The sequence below is a fragment of the Lepidochelys olivacea genome (assembly GCF_965140295.1).
Source record: "Lepidochelys olivacea isolate rLepOli2 genome assembly, chromosome: 2".
Taxonomy (NCBI): Eukaryota; Metazoa; Chordata; order Testudines; family Cheloniidae; genus Lepidochelys; species Lepidochelys olivacea.
Genome location: NC_140412.1, coordinates 220,790,939 through 220,814,429, shown reverse-complemented (window position 1 = coordinate 220,814,429; position 23,491 = coordinate 220,790,939). Strand labels below are relative to the sequence as shown.

The following is a 23,491-nucleotide window of genomic DNA, read 5'->3' as shown; positions in this document are numbered from 1 at the left end:
CTGTGTGGTGAAGTATTCTTAGAGCTCCCTGCACAAAGACTTTTTTAAATTTGGGGGCTTCAGATGTCACTGACTCCTACCAACAAGTGAGAAACTGCTATATTTGTCTCATGACCAGTTCAGATCTCTCCATCGTAGTCACCTCCATATTCATGAATTTCTTTATGCTTCTTGGCTGAGCAAGGTAACATTTGGTGCACAGAAGTATTTTCCAGAAGTTTTCAGTAGTTACAAGGAACACATGAAAAGTACAGCAGTTTAACAGAGAACCCAAGCCACCAATAAGAAAATCACTTTTTTTTTTTTTGAAGTTGGCTTGAACAGTGTGTGACTGGTGGGAGAGGGGGGAAGAAGAGGAAGAGAGAAATATGCTTCTCCTTTACCCCTCCTCGCCTTCCAAGAGCTGATGTTTTACCACACACTTAGCATAGTATTTGCTTTTAATATTTGATTCTTTAACCAGTTTTTAGACGTAAATTTAAAAATGGCTTCTCTGCCAATGGTAATTTCAAACATAGTATCAGTCATATCACAAAATATTTATTTTAAACTATTTCCATGTAGAAGGAGAATTATGGACACCCACTGTACCTCCTTGGACTTCAGATCTGACTTGGTCTGAAACAGTGATCACGTAATGATCCTGCAGTGTGCTCAGATAAAACTCTTGGGTTCAGGAATGTTGTTTGAAGTCCGTGAGACTACTCAGACATAGGATTCCATGCTGCTGGATCATACTACAGGATCAGGACACTCGTGAGTTATGTACTGTCAGTTTCTAAATATCATTGGAAGGGAAAAAATTAAAATAAACCTTTTTGGAAAAAAAATTTTACAAGTGGCACCTGGATTTAACTTGGAAATTGTTTAAATTTAGTGTAGCTTTATGTGTTTTCTTTGTGCATTACAACATAAAAAATAGTACAGTTAATTACACTTTACTTTAGTCAGCTTCTGTTCACTTTCGGTTTCTCATACTCAGCTTTAATGTTTTTGTTAAAAATGCCAAACAGAAGTAAGGTGATTGTGTGCTCTTTTCAGGAAACCTATTCTGCTAAACTATGCATTGTACAATTTATGTAATTCCAAGTCATGCAGAATTCTTTTTATGCACAAATAGGTAACTGATTAATTTAGATTATTCTTTTGAGAAGCACAAATAACACCTTCTGGAGAAATGTATTTAGAATTCTTGTAACTCTTCCCTAACAAATGATGTTCATCACATAGACTAACATAATTTGTTGGGGAAGAATCAGCATGGCTTTTGTAAAGGGAAATCATGCCTCCCCAATCTACTAGAATTTTTTGAGGGGGTCAACAAGCATGTGGACAAGGGGGATCCAGTGGTTATAGTGTACTTAGATTTTCAGAAAGCCTTTGACAAGGTCCCTCACCAAAGTAAGCTGTCATGGGATAAGAGGGAAGGTCCTATTATGGATTGGTAACTGGTTAAAAGATAGGAAACAAAGGGTAGGAATAAATTATTAGTTTTCCAAATTGAGGGAGGTAAACGGTGATGTCCCCCAGAAGTCTATACTGGGCCCAGACCTATTCAACATATTCATAAATGATCTGGAAAAAGGGGTAAACAGTGAAGTGGCAAAATTTGCAGATGATACAAAACTACTCAAGATAGTTAAGTCCAAGCAGACTGTGAAGAGCTACAAAAGGCTCTCTCAGAACTGTTTTACTGGGCAACAAAATGGCAGATGAAATTCAATGTTGATAAATACAAAGTAATGCATGTTGAAAAACTTAATCCCAACTATACGTATAAAATTATGTGGTCTAAATTAGCTGTTACCACCCAAGAAAGAGATCTTGGAGTCATTGTGGATAGTTCTCTGAAAAGATCCACTCAGTGTGTAGCAGCAATCAAAAAAAGTGAACAGAATGTTGGGAATCATTACGAAAGAGCTAGATAATATCATATTGCCGCTATATAAATCCATGGTATGCCTACATCTTGAGTACTGCATGCCGATGTGGTCGCCCCATCTCAAAAAAGATATATTGGAATTGGAAAAGGGCAAAAAAAAAATGATTGGGGTATGGAACAGCTTCCATATGAGGAGAGATTAAAAAGACTGGGACTTTTCAGCTTGGAAAAGATGTTATACCAATAAATTAAAAACCAGCAGGATCTTATTAAAGGGGAAAAGGCAAAATACTACATTTATTTTGAATACAGAAAATCATAGTAAGCAATTAGTTATAATTATAACATTCCAGTCAATGTCATATTTATTCACACACACACTGCAAAGTTGTTATCATAGTTACCAGCCTTAGAATTGCTCATGCCAAGCCACTGGCCAGGTGGCCTGGACATGAGGAGGGAGCAGGGCCTTGTCAGATACTCATCTGATGCTCCTGGAAGTTGGTTTGCAGAGTCAGACCCCAAAGTTCTCACTTTCTAGAGTCTATTTTTATAGGAATTTCTTCCTATGCCGGTCTATGGGAATTGCTTCATCATGCTGTTGCTGAATCAGTCAGCAGATAGCACATTCCTGCCGGCTCCATGCTGCTAGATGTTATCTTGTTCTTTGGTTCTCCCATTCTTGAGGCTGTTGGGTGGATTCCAGTCTGCCCTCCGGGGGTCCTCTGGTTGTTTCCACTTGACGCCTTCTTCAGCCGATGGACACTGGATTCTTAGGCTGGCACCTCCCTGATCATTCCGTTATTATCCACACCAAGCATCCATCCACATACATCCTCTATCTCTATTTTAATCACAATTGTTAATACAGCAAAAGGGCGGGGAGTCTCTGGGTGCTGTTTCTGTTGTTACAGAGTATTGCTTTGAGTCTCTCTCTCTGTGAATTGCTTTGAGAACAGATTCTGTCTTCGAATGTACTAACGCAATTAGCAGCGTGCAAGTTTCACACATAGAGGGAGAGAAACAGTACCAAAAACCAAGAGACCTCTTAATTAGTAATACCCTGGAATTTAAACTATGGGGAATCAAACTCATTTGTGATTTTAATACAGAACTTCTTTAATATGATCCAACAAAGAGACAACTAAGGGGTGATATGATAGAGGTCTATAAAATCGTGACTGGCGTGGAGCAAGTAAATAAAAAGTATTATTTACTCTTCAACATAACAAAAGAACTTGGGGTCACCCAATGAAATTAATAAGCAGCAGATTTAAAACAAATAAAAGGAAGTATTTTTTCACACAACGCACAGTCAACCTGTGGAACTCCTTGCCAGAGGATGTTGTGAAGGCCAAGACTCTAACCGAGTTCAAAAAATAAGTAGATCAGCCATTGATGGACCTATCCTCAATGAACTATCAGCCAGGCTGGACAGGAATGGTGTCCTTGTCAGAAGCTGGGAATGGATGACAGGGGATCGATCACTCGATGATTACTTGTTCTGTTCATTCCCTCTAGGGCACCTGGCATTGGCCACTGTCAGAAGACTGGGCTAGATGGACCTTTGGTCTGACCCAATATGGCCGTTCTTATGTTCTTAACATTCAAAAATCCAATATCAGTTTTAACAGCCAACATCTGCTAAAGTAATCTCACCTCTTGGTGTCTCTTTGTTGTCACCCCTTTGAATTCCTCCACTGATTTCCCCCTTTTCCCTATCCTATAAAGTTTAAACTTCCTATCAGGGCCTTTCATTTCTGTTCAACCCAATCTCTTACTACATAATTTCTGCCGTCTGTGCACCACCAGTGCTGCTAGCCCATTTGTCCACTTCTTCCCACAAGTTTCTCCGTGCTTTTCACCATGTCATGACGTATATGGAATGCCCTCTTTTTCTGGTGTGCCAAGCTTTTCTTTATTAAAATCCCTCCCTATTACTCTTTGCTATAAGTAACCTAATCATAATTTTAAAAAAATTCCAAATCTGGAAGCCTTTGCAGCATGATGATGGACATTTCCACAATATATCAACAAACAACATTTAAAGTTCTTTTTTAATTCATGGTCGTTATAGATCTCCATTAAGAGACATATCGGATGTTGGAAATACACAGAAAATATTGCTACTTAATACTGTTTTTAAACTACAAAAATACTAAGGAAAATATACAGCAAATAATTATCTGTAGGAACAGGATTCAGAGATTGTGTATCCACTTTGAAAATGATGCTGTTTTCTTTTCAGATTTCTGCATGTTTGTGCGATTTTTGCAGTTTTCTGATTTCCATTGCTAATACCACATTGATGGATTTCAAATTTCAGTGCATCATCAATTAACTGATTTATTACAGTCTGAGAAATATAAAACTTTGAAACTGGAATCCTTGGCTACATGCAGTTGTATGTACTTTTCATCATGCTCCCAGTAAGCTGGGGGCTGCATATATTTACCAATTTGAATAGTAATATTTCACACAAGTATTCCCAGTGCCTTCAGGGGACTATTGACATGATTAAAATTATTTACATGCTTAAAGATTTTTAAAGTCAAACATTGGGCCAGTACAAGTCCTGCTTTGTTCCTTTATACTCAGTTCAATAAGGCATTTTAAAAGCACATGCACACTGCATAGCAGATGATCTCATTGTCACCTCATCCACCATCCTGATGTTTGTTGTCCACACTCATTGCATCAGATCCATTACTAGCTTTTGTGGCAAGAACCATGTCTTTGAGTTGTAAAGCATATAGTGTGCATTTAGATGCTTTAAAAAACAAAACATAAAACAATAAAGTGCTGCAAGATTCAAAAGGTTATATGCTCTGGACTATGTACTGTGGTAAAAATAGCAAAAGTAGTAAGAACATTTAAGTGATTGGAACTGGGCAATTTCGAACAGAACCGTCATTTTTGTTTAGTCTAGTATGTATGTGTAATGGAGCTTCACTCATCCCTAGAGCACCCTGTTGCATCGCCAGTATCCTTGGCTCTTCCAACAGGTTGTCTGTCTCTGGCTGGGTCTTCTGTGGCTCAGTCTTCTGGCCAAGTCATAAAGTCCAAATCCCTTTTTGGGGTAACGGAATGGTCCAAATGAAAGTCCAAAAATAAATCTTAAAACTAACTACTTCTGCTTTATGTCTTGAACTGTTGAAGTCTTCTGCTTTTGGGCTCCTTTTCCTGGCCCTTGCAGAGCTTCTTTTCCACAGCAGGATATTCTCACTTACAAGCCCTACCCTCAAGACTTCTTCCAGAGGAACCTAACCTGCTCCCAATGGGTTTCTTCCATCTATTGGACCCTAAATTAGGGTTCCCCCAACAAAGTAACTTACTCTGCTCCCTGGTGATCTTCCTGCTCCCTGGTGATCTTCCTACTCCCTTCCCAGGAGCCAGACTCAAACTGTACGCCTCTCTGGTCGAGAGGGAGACACCGGCTCCCTTTCTAGAGCTTATTGACAAGAGCTCCTTGCTGTTTCCCTTCCCCAGGGACCACAGTATTTCTGTTGTGACTCTTACTGTCACCTGTAAATCTTCATTCAGAGCCGTATTCTATCCCCACCTCTTGTGGGTTCAGCCTGCAACAGTCATGGGGCTTCTCTAGACAAAACTCTTTCTCCCACCTTTCCTTCTAAGTAACTTTTTCTTGATGCTGTTCTAGCAGTCTCTTTCTAGCTCAGCTGTTCCATTATTAATTAACTAAACAGTGCCACCTGGAGTACCTGATTGCTCCCAGGTGTGGCCCACATGGTCCAGTTATACCCCAACTCTCCTGAAGGGCCATTGCCCTTTTAAGATTAATGAATAAAGAAAAACAGACCTAATTATCAGCGACTGATGAAGAGCTCCTCCTAAGTGTCAGGTAAGTTCCTTTAGTATTGTACTTTTTAAGTGACTGTTCCTTTAGTATTGTACTTCTAAAGTCACTGCTTTAAAATTTCTACTCTGCTTGTAAAGATGAACTTACTATTGTTTCCTGGCCACAATTCTTCTTAGCTGAAAACTTTCAAAAAATTATTACTACCTTTTATAAAAGCTAGATTGGCTTCCCCTTTATGATGATTTGTATCTGGTTCTGAAACACAAGCTAGATATAGTAGCTAGTGCAGAGGACTGGTAGAAAAGTGTAGTATATTTAGAATTTGAGTAAATTGCAGAGGTGACAGTGCAGATTGCACCATCACCATTTCTGATCTAAATACAGTGGGAAGAATGTTTGGAGGTACGTATATCTGGCAGGCATGAAAAAAAGCACAGCAGAATTACCATACACGTTTTGGAGGAAACACCAATATTCACAAAATTGGGTAAATTAGAACAATGGGATGGTATAATGCAAATTGGGAATGAGGAAAGCAACCACATGGGTTATCGTCATAGCTTTTCCCCCTCTATTTTGGTCTCCTGTGAGCAATTTCTCTCAACGAGACTTGAACACTCGACCTTTATATTCCAAAATAGCAGTTCACTCCATCTTTTTAATTTGAGAAGGATGTTGCAGAATTGTGTTATCCTGTCCTTTTCACCCTCATTTAGTTTAACTCAGCTGTCATATCTTGTTTTAAACTAAGATTGTAAACTCTTTGGAGCAAGGACCATCTCTTATCTGTGTAGAGAACACAAGAGGGCTCTGATCTTGTTTGGACATGTAGATGCTACTGTAATATTGCTGCTGATCCCTTAGCTGTTACCACATTCTCTTTAAGCAGAAGACATCTGTAAAAACATAGATAGTTAGCTCCCGCTTCTGGTCTGAACTGCAACATCCTTGCTGTTGTGACTCATTGTGGTCTGATGTTGTTACTTTATCTTGCTATTTAATATGCTTGACAATTCTATAAATGAGGAAATTAAGTGTAGTTGTAGGACAAGGATGTTAATGTTAAGCTTCCATGAATAAACGCTTTTTGTAGAGGTGAAAACAAAATGAAACTTGAAAAGGCTACTATAACAAGTAATACAAATAGAAAAAATACTTTTTGAAACAGGATGTTTTTAAGGTCCTCCTTCCCACACAGTTTTCATGAGATGGGTTTAACCATTCTTTTTTTGGGCAGTAATAAATATGTTACCACTTTAGTTTACATATATTTGCAAAAACAGAAGTCCTGTTTGATTGTAGTAAAAGTTTTTGTTTGTTGTAAAGGTTAGTCTTTATTTGAACAGGATATACATACGAGTCTATGCCCATAGTATTTTGGGATGACGGAGTGCACGCATTTTTTTACAAAAATGTTAATGTTTGACATGAGGTTAAGACAGAGTTGAAAGAAGCAGCTTTACAGTTCTGAGGGAGAGATGCTGGCTGGCTGAAAGATATTCAAAGAACTGCTTGTTATTTTAAGCCTTCAGACCCTGAGTTTTCTTTTTACCTCTGTGAATATGGATTCTCTTGGAGTCAGATATGGTGTTGCCTGACTTAAATGCTGTATTTGAGGAATCGCTATAGTGTAGTGTTGCAAGCAAAGGCTCCTGTTCTGCAGACTTCTGCATAAGTTGATGCAATAGTCCTGTTAAGCTTACTGAGACTACTTTTGTACAGATACTCACATTAATAACCATTTGAAAGACTGTGATCTGATTCAGCGGTATATCCACAGAAGAACTTTGAGGCAGCTTAGGGGCATAGAGGGCTAGGATTTTAGTAGAAAATAAGCTCGAGGAGACTGAAGAAAATGCTAGACCTATGATTCTGAAGTCAGTGGGTGGTTTGTTGTTTTCTTTGTGTGTGTGTCTTTCTCTCTCTCTCGTTATTAAACCAGTTGTAGTGCAAGTAAAGTGTTCCAGCCTTTCGGTATCCACATTTCACATTGCTGCTGCTGGAGGTCTTTAAAAGTAAATGTAAATTTTAAACTCTGCAGCTGTTGTTTTTGCTGTCAATTAATCTTTGTTCAAGAAACAACAGACTGTATGCATATAGTAAATGAAAATAGACTGGGGTAGACTATTGACTCTTTTTTCTACTCACTCCTCACAAGTAAAAATTAACTAACTCCAGAGCTTTGTCTACCTTAGTTGTCAGTTCTCCTTTCCTCACCAATTAAATCAGGAGTGCAGAGTGGGGAGGACTTGATCCTGTTCCCCAGTTTCTCTGTTTAGACCCCTGTTGCTGCTGCCTCTGACCCACATAAAAACATTTAAGCAGGAGGGCTTCCTGTTTCTGCCGCCTCATGGGGCAGTCTCATATTCTTTTAAAGAATTCATTTTGTACTGTTTGACTTTCATCTTTTTATAATGTGAGGATTAGATTTACAATATTTTTACACAGTTAAGAGTTTACATTTTTCTTTCTTTCTAATATAATGTCTAAAGTGTTGTGAAAGCCATATATTCCAGGTTGTTTTGGTTTCTTTTTTAAATTGGAGCAACTTGTGATGGTGGATTGTCTTTTTTTTTTATTTCTTGTAATCCTGTAGAAATTCTGCTAGCTCTTTGAACAATGATGAAAAATAGAAAATACACCAGATTCCTTTCAGTCTTTTTGCTTTAAAATTGCTGGGGTGTGATGATGGGGGGAGATAAGGTCCCAATCCTGCAAACATAATGAGTAATTTTATGTACATAAGTAGTTCCTTAAACTCAGTGGACCCACTTATGTGCAAAGATATGTGCATGAGTGTTTCTCTGTAGAATCAGAGCCTTATTTTATAGTGAGAGAGAGGTTGTGAATACGGTCTGAGGGTATGTCTACGCTACGAAATCAGGCCGAATTTATAGAAGTCGGTTTTGTAGAAAGCGTTTTTATACAGTCGATTGTGTGCGTCCCCACACAAATGCTCTAAGTGCATGTAGTCGGCGGAGTGTGTCCACAGTACCAAGGCAACTGTCGACTTCCGGAGCATTGCACTGTGGGTAGCTATCCCACAATTCCTGCAATCTCCGCCGCCCATTTGAATTCTGGGTAGAAATCCCAGTGACTGATGGGGCTAAAACATTGTCACGGATGGTTCTAGGTACATATAGTCAGGACCCCCTTCCCTCCCTCCTTCCGTGAAAGCAAGGGCAGACAATCGTTTTGTGCCTTTTTTTCTCGAGTTACCTGCGCAGACGCCATACCACGGCAAGCATGGAGCCCGCTCAGCTAACCGTTACCGTATGTCTCCTAGGTGCTGGCAGACGCGGTACTGCATTGCTACACAGCAGCAGTTTATTGCCTTTTGGCAGCAGACAGTGCAGTATGACTGGTAGCCGTTGTCGACGTAGTCCTGGGTGCTCTTTTAACCGACCTCAATGAGGTCGGGGGCGCCTGGGAAAACATGGGAGTGACTCAGCCAGGTCATTTCCCTTTTAAGTTTTGTCTCATGGCAATTGAGTCCTACCGGCAGTGCACTGTCTTTTAATCAGCAGCCAGCAGAAGACGATGGCCAGTAGTCATACTGCACCGTCTTCTGCCGAGCACCGAGGAGATGACGATGGCTAGCAGTCGTACTGCACAGTCTGCTGCCAGCAAGATGTGTAAAGACAGACGAAATGGCTCAAAACAAGAAATAGACCAGATTTGTTTTCTATTCATTTTCTCCTCCCTTCCTCCTTCCATGAAATCAATGGCCTGCTAAACCCAGTTTTGAATTCTATCTTTGAGGGGCCCATTCAGTTTCTCGCAAAGCCATCCCCTTTGTTGATTCTAATTCCCTGTAAGCCAACCCTGTACGCCATGTCGTCAGTCGCCCCTCCCTCCATCAGGGCAACGGCAGACAATCGTTCCGCGCCTTTTTTCTGTGCAGACGCCATACCACGGCAAGCATGGAGCCTGCTCAGATCACTTTGGCAATTAGGAGCACATTGAACACCACACGCATTATCCAGCAGTATATGCAGCACCAGAACCTGGCAAAGCGAAACCGGGCGAGTAGGCGACGTCAGCGCTGTGACGAGAGTGATGGGGACATGGACACAGACTTCTCTCAAAGCACAGGCCCTGGCAATGTAGGCATCATGGTGCTAATGGGGCAGGTTCATGCAGTGGAACGCTGATTCTGGGCTCGGGAAACAAGCACAGACTGGTGGGACCGCACAGTGTTGCAGGTCTGGGACGATTCCCAGTGGCTGCGAAACTTTTGTATGCATAAGGGCACTTTCATGGAACTTTGTGACTTGCTTTTCCCTGCCCTGAGGCGCAATAATACCAAGATGAGAGCAGCCCTCGCAGTTGAGAAGCAAGTAGCAATAGCCCTGTGGAAGCTTGCAACGCCAGACAGCTACCTGTCAGTCGGGAATCAATTTGGAGTGGGCAAATCTACTGTGGGGGCTGCTGTGATGCAAGTAGCCAACGCAATCAAAGATCTGCTGATATCAAGGGTAGTGACCCTGGGAAATGTGCAGGTCATAGTGGATGGCTTTGCTGCAATGGGATTCCCTAACTGTGGTGGGGCCATAGACGGAACCCATATCCCTTATCTTGGCACCGGAGCACCAACCCGGCGAGTACATATGCTGCAAGGGGTACTTTTTCAGTAGTGCCAGAACCACTGGTGGATCACAAGGGACGTTTCACCAATATCAACGTGGGATGGCCGTGAAAGGTGCATGATGCTCACATCTTCAGGAACTCTGGTCTGTTTCAAAAGCTGCAGGAAGGGACTTTATTCCCAGACCAGAAAATAACCATGGGGGATGTTGAAATGCCTATAGTTATCCTTGGGGACCCAGCCTACCCCTTAATGCCATGGCTCATAAAGCTATACACAGGCAGCCTGGACAATAGTCAGGAGCTGTTCAACTACAGGCTGAGCAAGTGCAGAATGGTGGTAGAATGTGCATGTGGACGCTTAAAAGCGTGCTGGTGCAGTTTACTGACTTGGTTAGACCTCAGCGAAACCAATATTCCCACTGTTATTACTGCTTGCTGTGCGCTCCGCAATATCTGTGAGAGTAAGCGGGAGACGTTTATGGTGGGGTGGGAGGTTGAGGCAAATCGCCTGGTTGCTGGCTACGCACAGCCAGACACCAGGGCGGTTAGAAGAGCACAGGAGGGTGCGATGCGCATCAAAGAAGCTTTGAAAACCAGTTTCATGACTGGCCAGGCTATGGTATGAAAATTCTGTTTGTTTCTCCTTGATGAAACCACCCGCCCCTTGGTTCACTCTACTTCCCTGTAAGCTAACCACCATCCCCTCCTCCCTTTGCTCACCGCTTGCAGAGGCAATAAAGTCACTGCTGCTTCACATTCATGCATTCTTTATTAATTCATCATACGAATAGCGGGATAACTACCAAGGTAGCCCCGGAGGGGTGGTGGAGGAGAAAAGCACCAGGAGGGGTGGTGGAGGAGGGAAGGACAAGGCCACACAGCACTCTAAAAGTTTAAAACTTATTGAATGTCAGCCTTCTGTTGCTTGGGCAATCCTCTCGGGTGGAGTGGCTGGAGGCCCACCCCACTGTGTTCTTGGGCGTCTGGGTGAGGAGGCTATGAAACTTGGGGAGGAGGGCGGTTGGTTACACAGGGGCTGTAGCAGCGGTCTGTGCTCCTGCTGCCTTTCCTGCAGCTCAGCCATACGCTGGAGCGTATTCGTTTGATCCTCCAGCAGCCTCAGCATTGAGTCCTGCCTCCTCTCCTCATGCTGCTGCCACCTTTCAGTTTCAGCCCTGTCTTCAGCCCGCCACCTCTCCTCCCGGTCATTTTGTGCTTTCCTGCACTCTGACATTGTCTGCCTCCACGCATTCATCTGTGCTCTGTCAGTGTGGGAGGACAGCATGAGCTCAGAACATTTCATCGCAAGTGTGTTTTTTTCACCTTCGATCTTCACTAGCCTCTGGGAAGGAGAAGATCCTGTGATCCTTGAAACACGTGCAGCTGGTGGAGGAAAAAAAAAGGGACAGTGGTATTTAAAAAGACACATTTTATAGAACTATGAGTACACTCTTTCACGGTAAACCTTGCTGTTAACATTACATACATAGCACATGTGCTTTCGTTCCAAGGTCTCATTTTGCCTCCCCCCAGTGCATGGCTAGCTCCTCCACCCTCCCCGTGGCTAACAGCAGGGAACATTTCTGTTCAGCCACAGGCAAACAGCCCAGCAGGAACCGGCACCTCTGAATGTCCCCTTAAGAAAAAAACCCTATTTCAAGCAGGTGACCATGAATGATATCACTCTCCTGAGGATAACACAGAGAGATAAAGAACGGATGTTGTTTGAACCCCAGCAAACATACACTGCAATGCTTTGTTCTACAATGATTCCTGAGTACGTGCTACTGGTATGGTGTGGTAACGTGTCCTACCATGGTGGATGGAATAAGGCTGCCCTCCCCAGAAACCTTTTGCAAAGGCTTTGGGAGTACATCCAGGAGAGCTGCGAATGCCAGGGCAAATTAATCCTTTCACATGCTTGCTTTTAAACCATGTATAGTATTTTAAAAGGTACACTCACCAGAGGTCCCTTCTCCACCTGGTGGGTCCGGGAGACAGCTTGGGGGTGGGTTCGGGGGGTACTGGCTCCAGGTCCAGGGTGAGAAACAGTTCCTGGCTGTCGGGGAAAACTGGTTTCTCCTCTTGCTTGCTGTGAGCTATCTAGAACATCATCTTCCTCATCCCCAAAACCTGCTTCCATGTTGCCTCCATCTCCATTGAAGGAGTCAAACAACATGGCTGGGGTAGTGGTGGATGAACCCCCTAAAATTGCATGCAGCTTATCATAGAAGCAGCATGTTTTGGGCTCTGACCTGGAGCAGCCATTCGCCTCTCTGGTTTTCTGGTAGGCTTGTCTCAGCTCCTTAAGTTTCACGCGGCACTGCGTCAGGTCTCTGTTATGGCCTCTGTCCTTCATGCCCTGGGAGATTTTGACAAATGTTTTGGGATTTCGAAAACTGGAACGTAGTTCTGATAGCACGGATTCCTCTCCCCGTACGGTGATCAGATCCCGTACCTCCCGTTCGGTCCATGGTGGAGCTCTTTTACGATTCTGGGACTCCATCATGGTCACCTCTGCTGATGAGCTCTGCATGGTCACCTGCAGCTTGACACACTGGTCAAACAGGAAATTGAAACTCAAAAGTTTGAGGGCCTTTTCCTGTCTACCTGACCAGTGCATCTGAGTTGAGAGTGCTGTCCAGAGCGGTCACAATGGAGCACTCTGGGATAGCTCACAGGTTACCAATACCGTCTAATTGTGTCCACAGTACCCCAAATTTGACCCAGCAAGGCCGATTTCAGCACTAATCCCCTTGTCAAGGGTGGAATAAGGAAATCGATTTTAAGAGCCCTTTAAGTCGGAAAAAAGGGCTTTGTCGTGTGGACAGGTGCAGGGTTAAATCGATTTAACGCTGCTAAATTTGACCTCAACTCCTAGTGTAGACCCTGAGAGAATACTTCCCCAGCATTGCTTTGTAAGAATCAGCTCTTCTGTGTGCATCTGGATTCTCCTCCCTGCTTCTGGAGATCTTGGCAAGTAGACAAGCCAGCTTTCTGTGACATGTGTAGGTGAGCTGAGCACACACTGCATTTCCTGTCCTTGTTTCTCCCCCTTGTCTCCTTCATAGACATATTTGGCCCAGGAGCAAGATTGGAAACGGGAAAATGCCTTAGTAAAACATCTTTTCCAAAGCTCCAAGGAATAAGTTTGCTGATTCTCTTTAACGGAACTGAAGTCCCAACTGAAATAAGGTAGTTAAAGTTAAAATAAGAGCAAGGTAGACTGAAAAAGCTTCATGATGGAAGTCTGTAGTCTGCTGTTCACACTCCTTAGGCAGAGTAATCTGGAAAAGGCTTAGAAGGCAAAATCTTATGCACTAGCCAAGGCAGCAGGTATGAGGAGAGAGCCTCATCTGGTGTAACTTGTCAGTTATTTCAGTGGAGTCATGACAGTTTTTACCATCTGAGGATCTGCCATGTGGTCTGCCACCAACATAGAGGAGAAAACCTGTGGCTAAAATTGTTGCCCATGAAGATGATAGAGAAGAACACTGAATTAGGGGGCACAGTTAATTTCACAGAAGCACAAAAGGTAGAAATGCAAAAGTACTATTTAGATTCCCCAGTGCCTTTCCCTTACAATGCAGGATTGCACTTTGCAGTAGTTACTCTTCTTATGCTAGTTACCCTGTTGAAGATGCAAAGAATGGATAGGCTGAATGTTGCATATAAGAAAAAATTTAAAAAAAAAAACTGTACAAGAACTACTGATTGCTTCATAAGTGTGAATGGAAATAATTTAGAGCAAAAAGACAATTTTGGGTGAGCAAAGGTTTTATTCCTAGAGTTGTTTTTAGGTATGTACAAATTAACAGCTAGGGAAATTTCTAGTCAGATTAAGTTATTGTGGTGGTAAATTCAACGAGGGTAGAGATAGTTTCACTAGGTATTCTTTTAATTAAAAAAAGCTCATTGACCACCTTTGCTTATCTAACATAATATTTTAATCATGTGTATATAAAAGTAGTAAAGATTTAAAACTTTCTTTTTAAATTTTGGAGAGTATTTTTGTTGAAATTCTTATGTCTAATGACAGCTTTTATTACTTTTTAGTGGTATAAAGCATTTAATGTCTATACTCAAAATGGCAATTTTACTAACCAACAGTAACATCTATTATTCTCACATTGGGGGAAAAAAGGTGATCGCAACTTTTAAAAATCACTTTTAGTGTCCATAAATCTGTTACTTTGTTTACTTTATCTGTGGGGAAAAAATGGATGCATCTATTGCACCGTACATGCAACATAAAATAAAATACAGAAATGCCTATAGTGTGAGGGAGGATTTTTCTGCCAGTTATTCTAATTCCAGAAACACAAAATCTAGGAAGGTATTTTAAATTCCTTACTTTAAATGTCACATCTGTTGCCACTATTTCCCCCCCTCCCAGAACATTAAAATTAAACAATACAGATATAGGGTTAATACCGTGGGCCAGATTCTAGTCTAAATTACACGAGTAACATCAGCATCTGACATCTATAAATTATTCTGTAAAATTACATAAGAGTGAAATGCCATAGTGTTTTAAAAATCCGGCTTTCCTTTTTATAGTATTTAAATCTCCATACTACCATTTAAAAAGGAGGCTATATGTAGTTTAACATTAAGCAGCATTAATTTAACGGAAGGTAAGATCTAACAAGGGTGAACTATATTTTGACATTATGGAAGAGAGAAAAAGCAAAACAAGTAACAATAGAAAGATCCACAGTCTGGCTACCACTTAGCCAGCAAGTTAAATATTAAACCTTTGGGAAAAAAGTCTATCTAAAAAGTTAGTGGGGCAACCAAAACTGTCTCAAATCTTTGGGCGAGAACAACAATTTATGCTGATACAATAGTAGCTCATAATGTCAGCTGAAAGGAGGGAAAGTATGGCACAAACCAAAAGCATCACATATTGTGCAACTTACTTGAGGGAAAGGACCAGTGGGATTATTCTTGCTAAAATGATCATGCAATAGCTAGTCCAGCAGAAATAATAACTGAGTGGGTAATAGTCTCTTACGAGGACCCTAGTACATGACCTTATGCCTACTTTATACACCTTTTACAATTGTTTAGTTCTAATAAGACACCTGTCTCTTTAAATAAAATATTTTCCATACCACTTCTGGAGACCTTTTTGCTTGGTCTGTCTAGTCTAAGATTCTTTGAATGCTGTACTTCATCTTTTTTGGAATTCTTTTCCAGTGGATTTAGATGAATGCCCAGAACTGACCTTTACAAACTGCTATATAAACATTTGAGTTTGAATGGATGCACTGAATGTGTAATGATGCTTTCTACAAATAGTTGCATGAGATGTTAATTACTGAGGTTCCCATATATTTGTTGCTTACTTATAAGCAGTTTCTTTTATGTCTTAATACTGATGTGTAAGTGTCAACTGACTTAACAGGACATCCTTGCAAGTAAGATCTTAGATCTCAAGAGTTTATTTTATCTTTGCAACAAAGATAAAACTGAATTGAACTGGCTGGCTGAACTAAGCCCTCTCTTTTCTCTGTGCTACGTGTATGTCGGTTTTTGAAGTATGCATTTATATGCATGTGCAGATAGTATACTGAATGTTTCAATACATTGCTGGAAGATGAGACCAGTAAATTGTGCAGAAAGTTTGTCGCTTACATGGTGAATTCAGTCTATTAATGTAAAATAGCAGCTAGCAGTTGAACCAAAAACCTCACATTTGCTGTTTGTTTTCTTTAGACACCTAGCTGTTGGGCAGAAGAGGGATCAGAAAAGAGATCACATCAGCGTTCAGCATCATGGGGGAGTGCTGATCAACTAAAAGAGGTAAATAGTTTTACATGAAGATGGTCCTTGTCAGGCCAAAATCTTAATGTATTTTTTAAAAAAGTAACACGCTACTATTTTGGAGCCTGAAAAGTCTCTAAAAGAAAAGGAGTACTTGTGGGAATATATTCTCGGTGTATATATAAAGTCTGCTGCAGTTTCCACGGTATGCATCCGATGAAGTGAGCTGTAGCTCACGAAAGCTCATGCTCAAATAAATTGGTTAGTCTCTAAGGTGCCACAAGTACTCCTTTTCTTTTTGCGAATACAGACTAACACAGCTGTTACTCTGAAACCTGAAAAGTCTCTGTGAGCACTAGGTTCGGCCCCTAGTTCAAGACAGAATTGTTATAGGGCTGCTTTATTTTGTGCCAGCTGAACCATCTCTCTCCAGCTCAACCTTTTGGCTCTGGAGGAGGAGCAGGAGTGGATGGTGTAGAGACAGATTTGCCACTTGGGAATTTTTCCTATTCAGTGAAAGTCGCAAGAGCGTAGTCTCCCAGAGAGTAGTTATCAATGGTTCACAGTCATGCTGGAAGGACATGATGAGTGGGGTCCTGCAGGGATCAGTTCTGGGTCTGGTTCTGTTCAATATCTTCATCAATGATTTAGATAATGGCATAGAGAGTACACTTATGAAGTTTGCGGACAATAGCAAGCTGGAAGAGGTTGCAAATGCTTTGGAGGATAGTATTAAAATTAAAAATGATGTGGACAAACTGCAGAAATGGTCTGAAATAAATAGGATGAAATTCAGTAAGGACAAATGCAAAGTACTCCAATTTGGAAGAAACAATCAGTTGCACCCATACGAAATGGAAAACGACTGCCTAAGAAGGGATCTGGGGGTCATAGTGAGCCACAAGCTAAATATGAGTCAACAGTGTAACATTGTTGCAAAAAAACCGAACATCATTCTGGGATATATTAGCAGGAGTGTTGTAAGCAAGACATGAGAAGTAATTCTTCGGCTCTACTCTGTGCTGATTAGGCTTCAGCTGCAGTATTATGTGCAGTTCTGGACGCCACATTTCAGTAAAGATGTGGACAAATTGGAGAAAGTCTAGAGAAGAGCAACAAAAATAATTAAAGATCTAGAAAACATCACCTATGAAGGAAGACTGAAAAAACTGGGTTTGTTTAGTCTGGAAAAGAGAAGACTGAGAGGGGACATAACAGTTTTTTAAAGTATATAAAAGGTTGTTACAAGGAGAAGGGAGAAATATTGTTCTCTCCTCTGAGGACAGGAGAAGAAGCAATGGGCTTAAATTGCAGCAAGGGAGGTCTCATACTGGGCATCTGATACTAAGAGTTTGTTTCAGGGCCTCATCTTACTACAGCATCCATTGGTCCACACCTGTGCCATGGCACTCCTCATGCTTAGTATCGAGGGAATAAGGAGAGGTGTAGACTGACAGCCTCTCCAGTTCCTTCTTACTGCTGGAGTGAGAATCCTCTATGTCCAAAGCTTTCTTGTCTTCCTGTCTATAAGTACTTGTATACATAGTATTAGAGTTTACTGTTTTTATTACTTTAGGAGTTTTATAGTTAATGTACAGTAGTTTTCCTCACCTCATGGACCCTTCCCATTTTCTCTACCTTGGGAGAAGAACTATGTGCAGAATTCAGAGTTTAAGAACTGTGTCTCCTGCCTTTGCTCTTTCTCAGTCAGCAGTGACCGTCAGCAATGCCTTAACTGCCATGGGGAGGTTCACATCTCTTCCAAGTATAGCATTTGCTGCCCCTTTCCTCTCTCAACCTGAGAGAAACAATAGCTTCAATTGAGGGAGTACCTCTTGCAGAAGGCCATGAGACCCCAGTCAGATCCAGGCCAGGGGACCCCCCAATACAGCAGCTGCAGTCTGCAAGCAGCGCTCTTCTGACCACAAACTCTGGAGCAGAGGTCAAAGCTGTTAAGTCCAAGGAATGGTTGCCTTCATGAGAGTAAGAGGCAATCTCATAGGAACCAGAGCAAATTCCCTTTGAGGTTTGCTCCTAAAAGAAAGGATCCCTGCCTGACTCTGTCCCGGTTGTGTGAGTCCTTGTGTACAAGTCCTAAAGACTTGGGTCTGCCTAAACCTCCCACCCACAAGGGTAAGGAGTGAAATAGAGAGGATCTGTCAATACTGGCTCCAGCTCATGAGCCGGAGGATCAGCACCCACTGGCATCAACAGAGAGCTCCAAGTTGGACTCCTCTTCAACAGTACTTGACTCACTTTTGTAAGGATCTGTTGACCACCATGTCCATGGACGCACCGGATCAGTTCTGACTACTTGGGCACCCTGCACTCTGGGACCCACTGAAACTTATAACTTTCTGGAGGGTTTTTGCACCTTACCTTCAATCCCCTCTCTTTTTTCCGGATCTCATCCTCCTAAGGGACACCTTGATAGCAGGACAGAACCCCAGAGAAGGAGCTACTCCCCTACTCTGTCCATAAGTTGACACCTTCATCTGCTGGTACTGATGACACCCCTGATGGAGCCATAATCTCCCTCCTCTTTGGCTGAATCCAGCATCTCAGACAAGCCATCACCTCCACATACAGAGGCTAGCGGTTGGCCAGAACAGAGTCTCTAGGATGTCTCGGACCCATCCTCCAACAAGACACAATTATCTGGGAAACCGATGGTACCCAATTCCTTGGGGTCCCCCCTTATATAGCTGGTCCAGCATACTGCCCCTGTTGCAGTCCATGGGATCCTTACTTCCCTAGGGACAGATCCCAGGCCACGAACAGCCTGATAAGATAAGTCACCCGCAGGTCTCTGGCTATATCGTCCTTTGCTGTCGGTTAGCTCATCTGCATCCCCTGCACAGGATATGGACCCATGCCATGAGAGCACAGGGAATCTCAGTAGTTTCCTTTTCAAGAAGTGCCTATACTGGACAATTGTAGGGCAGCAACCTCCATGTCTTCTGTGAGTGCTGATCCCTATGTGTATTCCATGCGTAGGTGACTGGTAAGCAGCATTCACAGGTGCAGGAGGGTGTTTAAGATGCAGGTGCTGTAGATGTCTGTAATTCTGCATCTGCAGAAGAGGCTTGGACTAAAGCATAATGCTTTGTGAAGGTATAGATGGAACTCTAGGTTACTTACCTGTAACTGGAGCTTCTTTGAGATATGTGGTCCCTATCTGAATTCCACTACCTGTCCTCCTTCTCCTCTGCTTCGGATCATTTCTGGATTCACAGTAGAGAAGGAACTGGAGATGTGGTCGGTCTGCACTACCCCTTACAACCTTGGTACTAAGCATGAGGAGCAACATGGTACAGGCGTGGACCAATGGATGTTACTTGCCAATTCTCTGATCTCAGGTGCATGGAGCAAATGCGTACCCACATGTAGAATACAGAAAGGGACCATGCATCTTGTAGAACCTCCAGTTACAGGTAACTAACCTCTATCAATAGCAGGTTATATTCCTCTTATGTGGACAAATCACTCGGGGGGAGGTGAGACATACCTGTTGACAATGGGTTTCACAGATATTTGCTGACAAAAGAGGAATGGTGAGATTGATTAATCTTGGGTTCCATTCCAGTTTCTGAAAGGGAGTGTGTTCTCCTGGTTACAGATGCTTCTGACCTTGTTTCCCTCCAAGCTTGCTCCTTTCTTCCCCTGTACCCAACACCCTGTATCTGTCCTCTTTTTTCTTTTTGCCCCAGCTCCCTATCCAGTCTCCTTGCTCAGCTAGTCCTAGTTTCCTTGTCTGGGCTCCCTAAGCTCCTCAGACCGGTTCTGCTACTTTCCCCCCATCCCTAGTTTCTCCGGGCATAGTCAGTCTGTCAGTTTCCAGTTCCTCATCCAGTCTGTCTGACTCCTAGTTTGCTTCCCCCATTTTTTCCTCTCCTTGGCTTGGTTTCAGGGCCTTTGCCCAGCCAGTCCCATTCTCTGCCAAGATTTGGCTCTTGTCCCCCTCTGAATATGAGCCATGCACCTCCTTCTTCCATCCTTCTTGGGGGCCAGCAGCGGGGGCACAGAGCACAGAAGAGAGTCTCCTTTCTCTAAGTTCCTGTGCTCAGTGTTGCAGGAAATGTCTACTCCGCAATTAGACACCTGTGGCTGGCCCAGGCCAGCTGACGGGGGCTCACAGTGCTTGGGCTGTTTAACTGCTATGTAGATTTCCGGGCTTAGGCTGCAGCCTGAGTTCTGGGACACTCCTACCTTGCAGGGTCCTCGAGCCTGTGTTCCAGGCCGAGCCTGTGTTCCAGGCCAAGCCCAGAAATACACACTGCAATGAAACAGCCTGAGCCCCAGTCAGTTAGCATGGGCCAACCACGGGTTTTTAATTGCAGTAGATATACCCTCTGTGGCTTTTAGCTGCTGGGAGCAGCAGTTACAGGGAAAATCCTTCTCAGCGCCTACAGCACTAGGCTGGAGCACGCCCAGTACAGACAAAATCTTCAGAGAACTTGACTGTCAAATTCTGACAAGTCTCTACTGAGCATGAATAAACTGAGGTTTTTTTTTTCTAAAGTTCATAACTTGACTGAATTTGGGTAGTTGGACAAAAGGCATGTTTGGTTGGGCAAGAAACACATCTCTGACAGAGTTTCCTGCACCCCTTACTAAATTTCAAGTTCTTACTCCAAAGCACAGAGGTGTGTAAGAGCTTCTCAGTGAAACAGTTATAAGAATTTTTTTTTAACATGGGCAAAATGAATTTTTCCCTAATTTCATTCTTTGAGACAGCTGTATCATTTTTGCTGCAACTTCGGTTAAAATAAAATAAGCCATTCGGGGGGAAGGGGGAGGGGGGAATATCAACTGAAATGGTTAGTTTGACAAAGTTATAAGTTCCTGAAAACAAGGATTGCAGCAATGGAGATAAGTGTGAACCCTGCTAGGCAACTGTATTTCTATTATGAGTAACATATGTAAAACTACCTTGTCTTTGGGTTTTTGAACTGTGTTCCCAACATGCTTGACCTCTTTGGCAGTCAACAAACAGTTGTCCATTCAAAGCATAGAAAATGTCAGGGTTTTCTTTTTTCCATTGCTTTTCATTCCAACAATGATTCCGCTAATGCATAGCACTTTTAGTTGGCAGGCATTGTGAACTAAGCAAATATTTGTAAGCATATTTTATAATTAGTTTTGTAGCGTATACAGTATATGCTGTCCTATTTTTAAATTTCATTAGTATAGTTAAAATAAAATACAGTTGCTGAAAAGAACTAACCAGGAAAAAATAATCATGATTGAATACTTGAAAGGTACACTGAAAGCTTTTAAAATAATAGAATATGTACGCTCAAGGTTCCAAATAAATTGTCTCCTAAAAATGACAACTGATAACTAAATCAGATGGTTGAAAATCACTCTGCTCTTGAGTCGCCTGTTGTGGTCATCTGCCTGGGTTCCCAGAACTGTGAACCACTGTTACCGCCTCAGCAACTGAGAAATTTGCAGCTGCAAAGCTATGTGTTAGCTCCCTGAGACACTAGCTTGTCTGTCATGCTGGCAAAATCTTCAGCATTCTGCCAGTCTAAATCTTGCCCATCAGGTAACGATCAGTAAACTCCAGTTCCTGAGTTCCCCAGAGATACCTTTCTGCAGTGCTCAGTCCCTCTTTTGTAGCACCCATGAAACCTTATTGATTTTGATGCTCCTTCTAAGGGATAGTACACAGCAGTTTATTAATTTAACAGCGGTTGACAAACCCTCTACTTCAATCAAAGTACTGAGGTGATGTATGGTAAAAGTAAAACAAGCTTATTAACAAAAGGATATAAGTTTAAGTGATACCAAGTATAAGGAATAAGGATAGAAATGATTGCAAACAAGCAAAAGTAAAAATATGCTTCTAAAACTCAACAAACTGGATCTTTTATTCAGAGATGTTTGTCTGACCTCCACCATTCTTCCAGCATGGCTGGCCCGTTCTTTAGCCAGGACCCAACACATGGTTTCTTTGACTCTTCAGGTGAAGGATGGTTTAGGGGTTCATTCTCCTTTGTATAGTCCAATAAACCTTTCAAATGTGTTCTTCTGATAAAGTTTCGTTCTCTTGCTTGGTGTAGACAGCATGCTGGCTTCTCTCCTGTTTGTGGGTTTTGTTTTGTTTTTTTAAGAATGCAAATGGTCTTCCTCCAGACTCTGATATCCATTGTCTTTTGGACACACCTGGCTTTATTTACATTGGAGACGCACTCAAGCAGGCAGAACCACATTCTTCTGTCAACAAAAAAAAAAAAGCTGGTTTTCCTCCTTGGTCTGTTGATAGACCCCAAAACACAGTGTCACCAAATAGCTCATAATTTTACATATAGCATTAATACATACACTTCACAATGACTTTAATCACCAGTGTGTCACCAGTTCGCATATACCTTACATGATACCTTTTTAGACACTGATTATGACAAGAGTGAGTTGGGATACATTGTGCTGGTCAGGGCAGCTGAAACTCACTACTAGATACCAGGGAGCCCCTTGCCTTCTGACATTGGGGTGCTCTAGGATCACACTTATCATGACACCTGAGCTAAATTTCTGGGTTTTTTCCCCTGTATTCCCACTTGAAGAGTATCACCATCCACTCAGTGCAGTGCCGTAGGTGAAGCTTTCTGTTCCGTTTTGGGTATAGTGAGGCAGTCATTTATTGCAAGACATCCCCAACCCTAAACTTGCATTTTGAATGCTTGAGGGCACTTTTTCTTTTCTCCTCCTGAAAGATTGATCTTTTGGATTCAAAAAGGATCCTTTTCTTTTCAGCCAATTCTCTATACCTTGTGATTATAATAATGAATGCTGTTTAATCAGGAGTTAGTGATTGTTTTCAGTGTGGGGTTTTGTTTTTTTTTACTTGGGGATGTTTGGTTAAAAAAAAAATTGTGACTAGACCATGGGGGTTTCTGGTATGTTTGTTGAACATAATTTTTCTTCATTTTGTTTTAACACTGTACCGAATTGAGGAATCTTTGCCTAATTTAATTTCCTTAATTTATCTCAAGACCCTAACAAAAATGTTGTGACATTGGGGTGAGGTCCTTGGTAGGGTATACTTGGTTTTAATTCATTTTCTGTGAAAATGAGCAAATACACACTTCCTTTGACGAGGGCAAAATTTCTAAAGTGGCCAAATAATATTGGAATTATGAAAAATATCCCATATGTTAATAGTGATAGTACTTTCGGCTTATATCAAAGCAATCAGTGAAATATGATGATATTTAAACTCTCCAAATAGTGGTGGGCCCAAGATTTTTGTACTGGAACAATTATGAAAAAATAATGCAATCTGTAAGCTTCTCTGTAGCAAAAAATGACATCTTCCCTTTATTCAGTTTTTCTCCCCCCTCAGTTATTTTCTCTCCCTGTTATCTCTCATTGGAAACTTCCCCTGCAAGCCATGTACATACTAACTTGAACCACTAGCAGTC

General features: G+C 42.0%; 1 protein-coding gene across 4 annotated transcripts in view; it reads left to right on the top strand.

The window, feature by feature from the left end:
* Positions 1-23,491, top strand: part of GLCCI1 (glucocorticoid induced 1) — a 103,512-nt gene that overhangs the window by 35,383 nt on the left and 44,638 nt on the right. For all 4 annotated transcript variants that reach the window (XM_084618318.1, XM_084618317.1, XM_084618320.1 and 1 more), the window contains exon 3: positions 16,014-16,100. In XM_084618318.1, the coding sequence (XP_084474444.1) occupies positions 16,014-16,100 (87 nt within the window). The remainder of the gene's footprint in view (positions 1-16,013; positions 16,101-23,491) is intronic.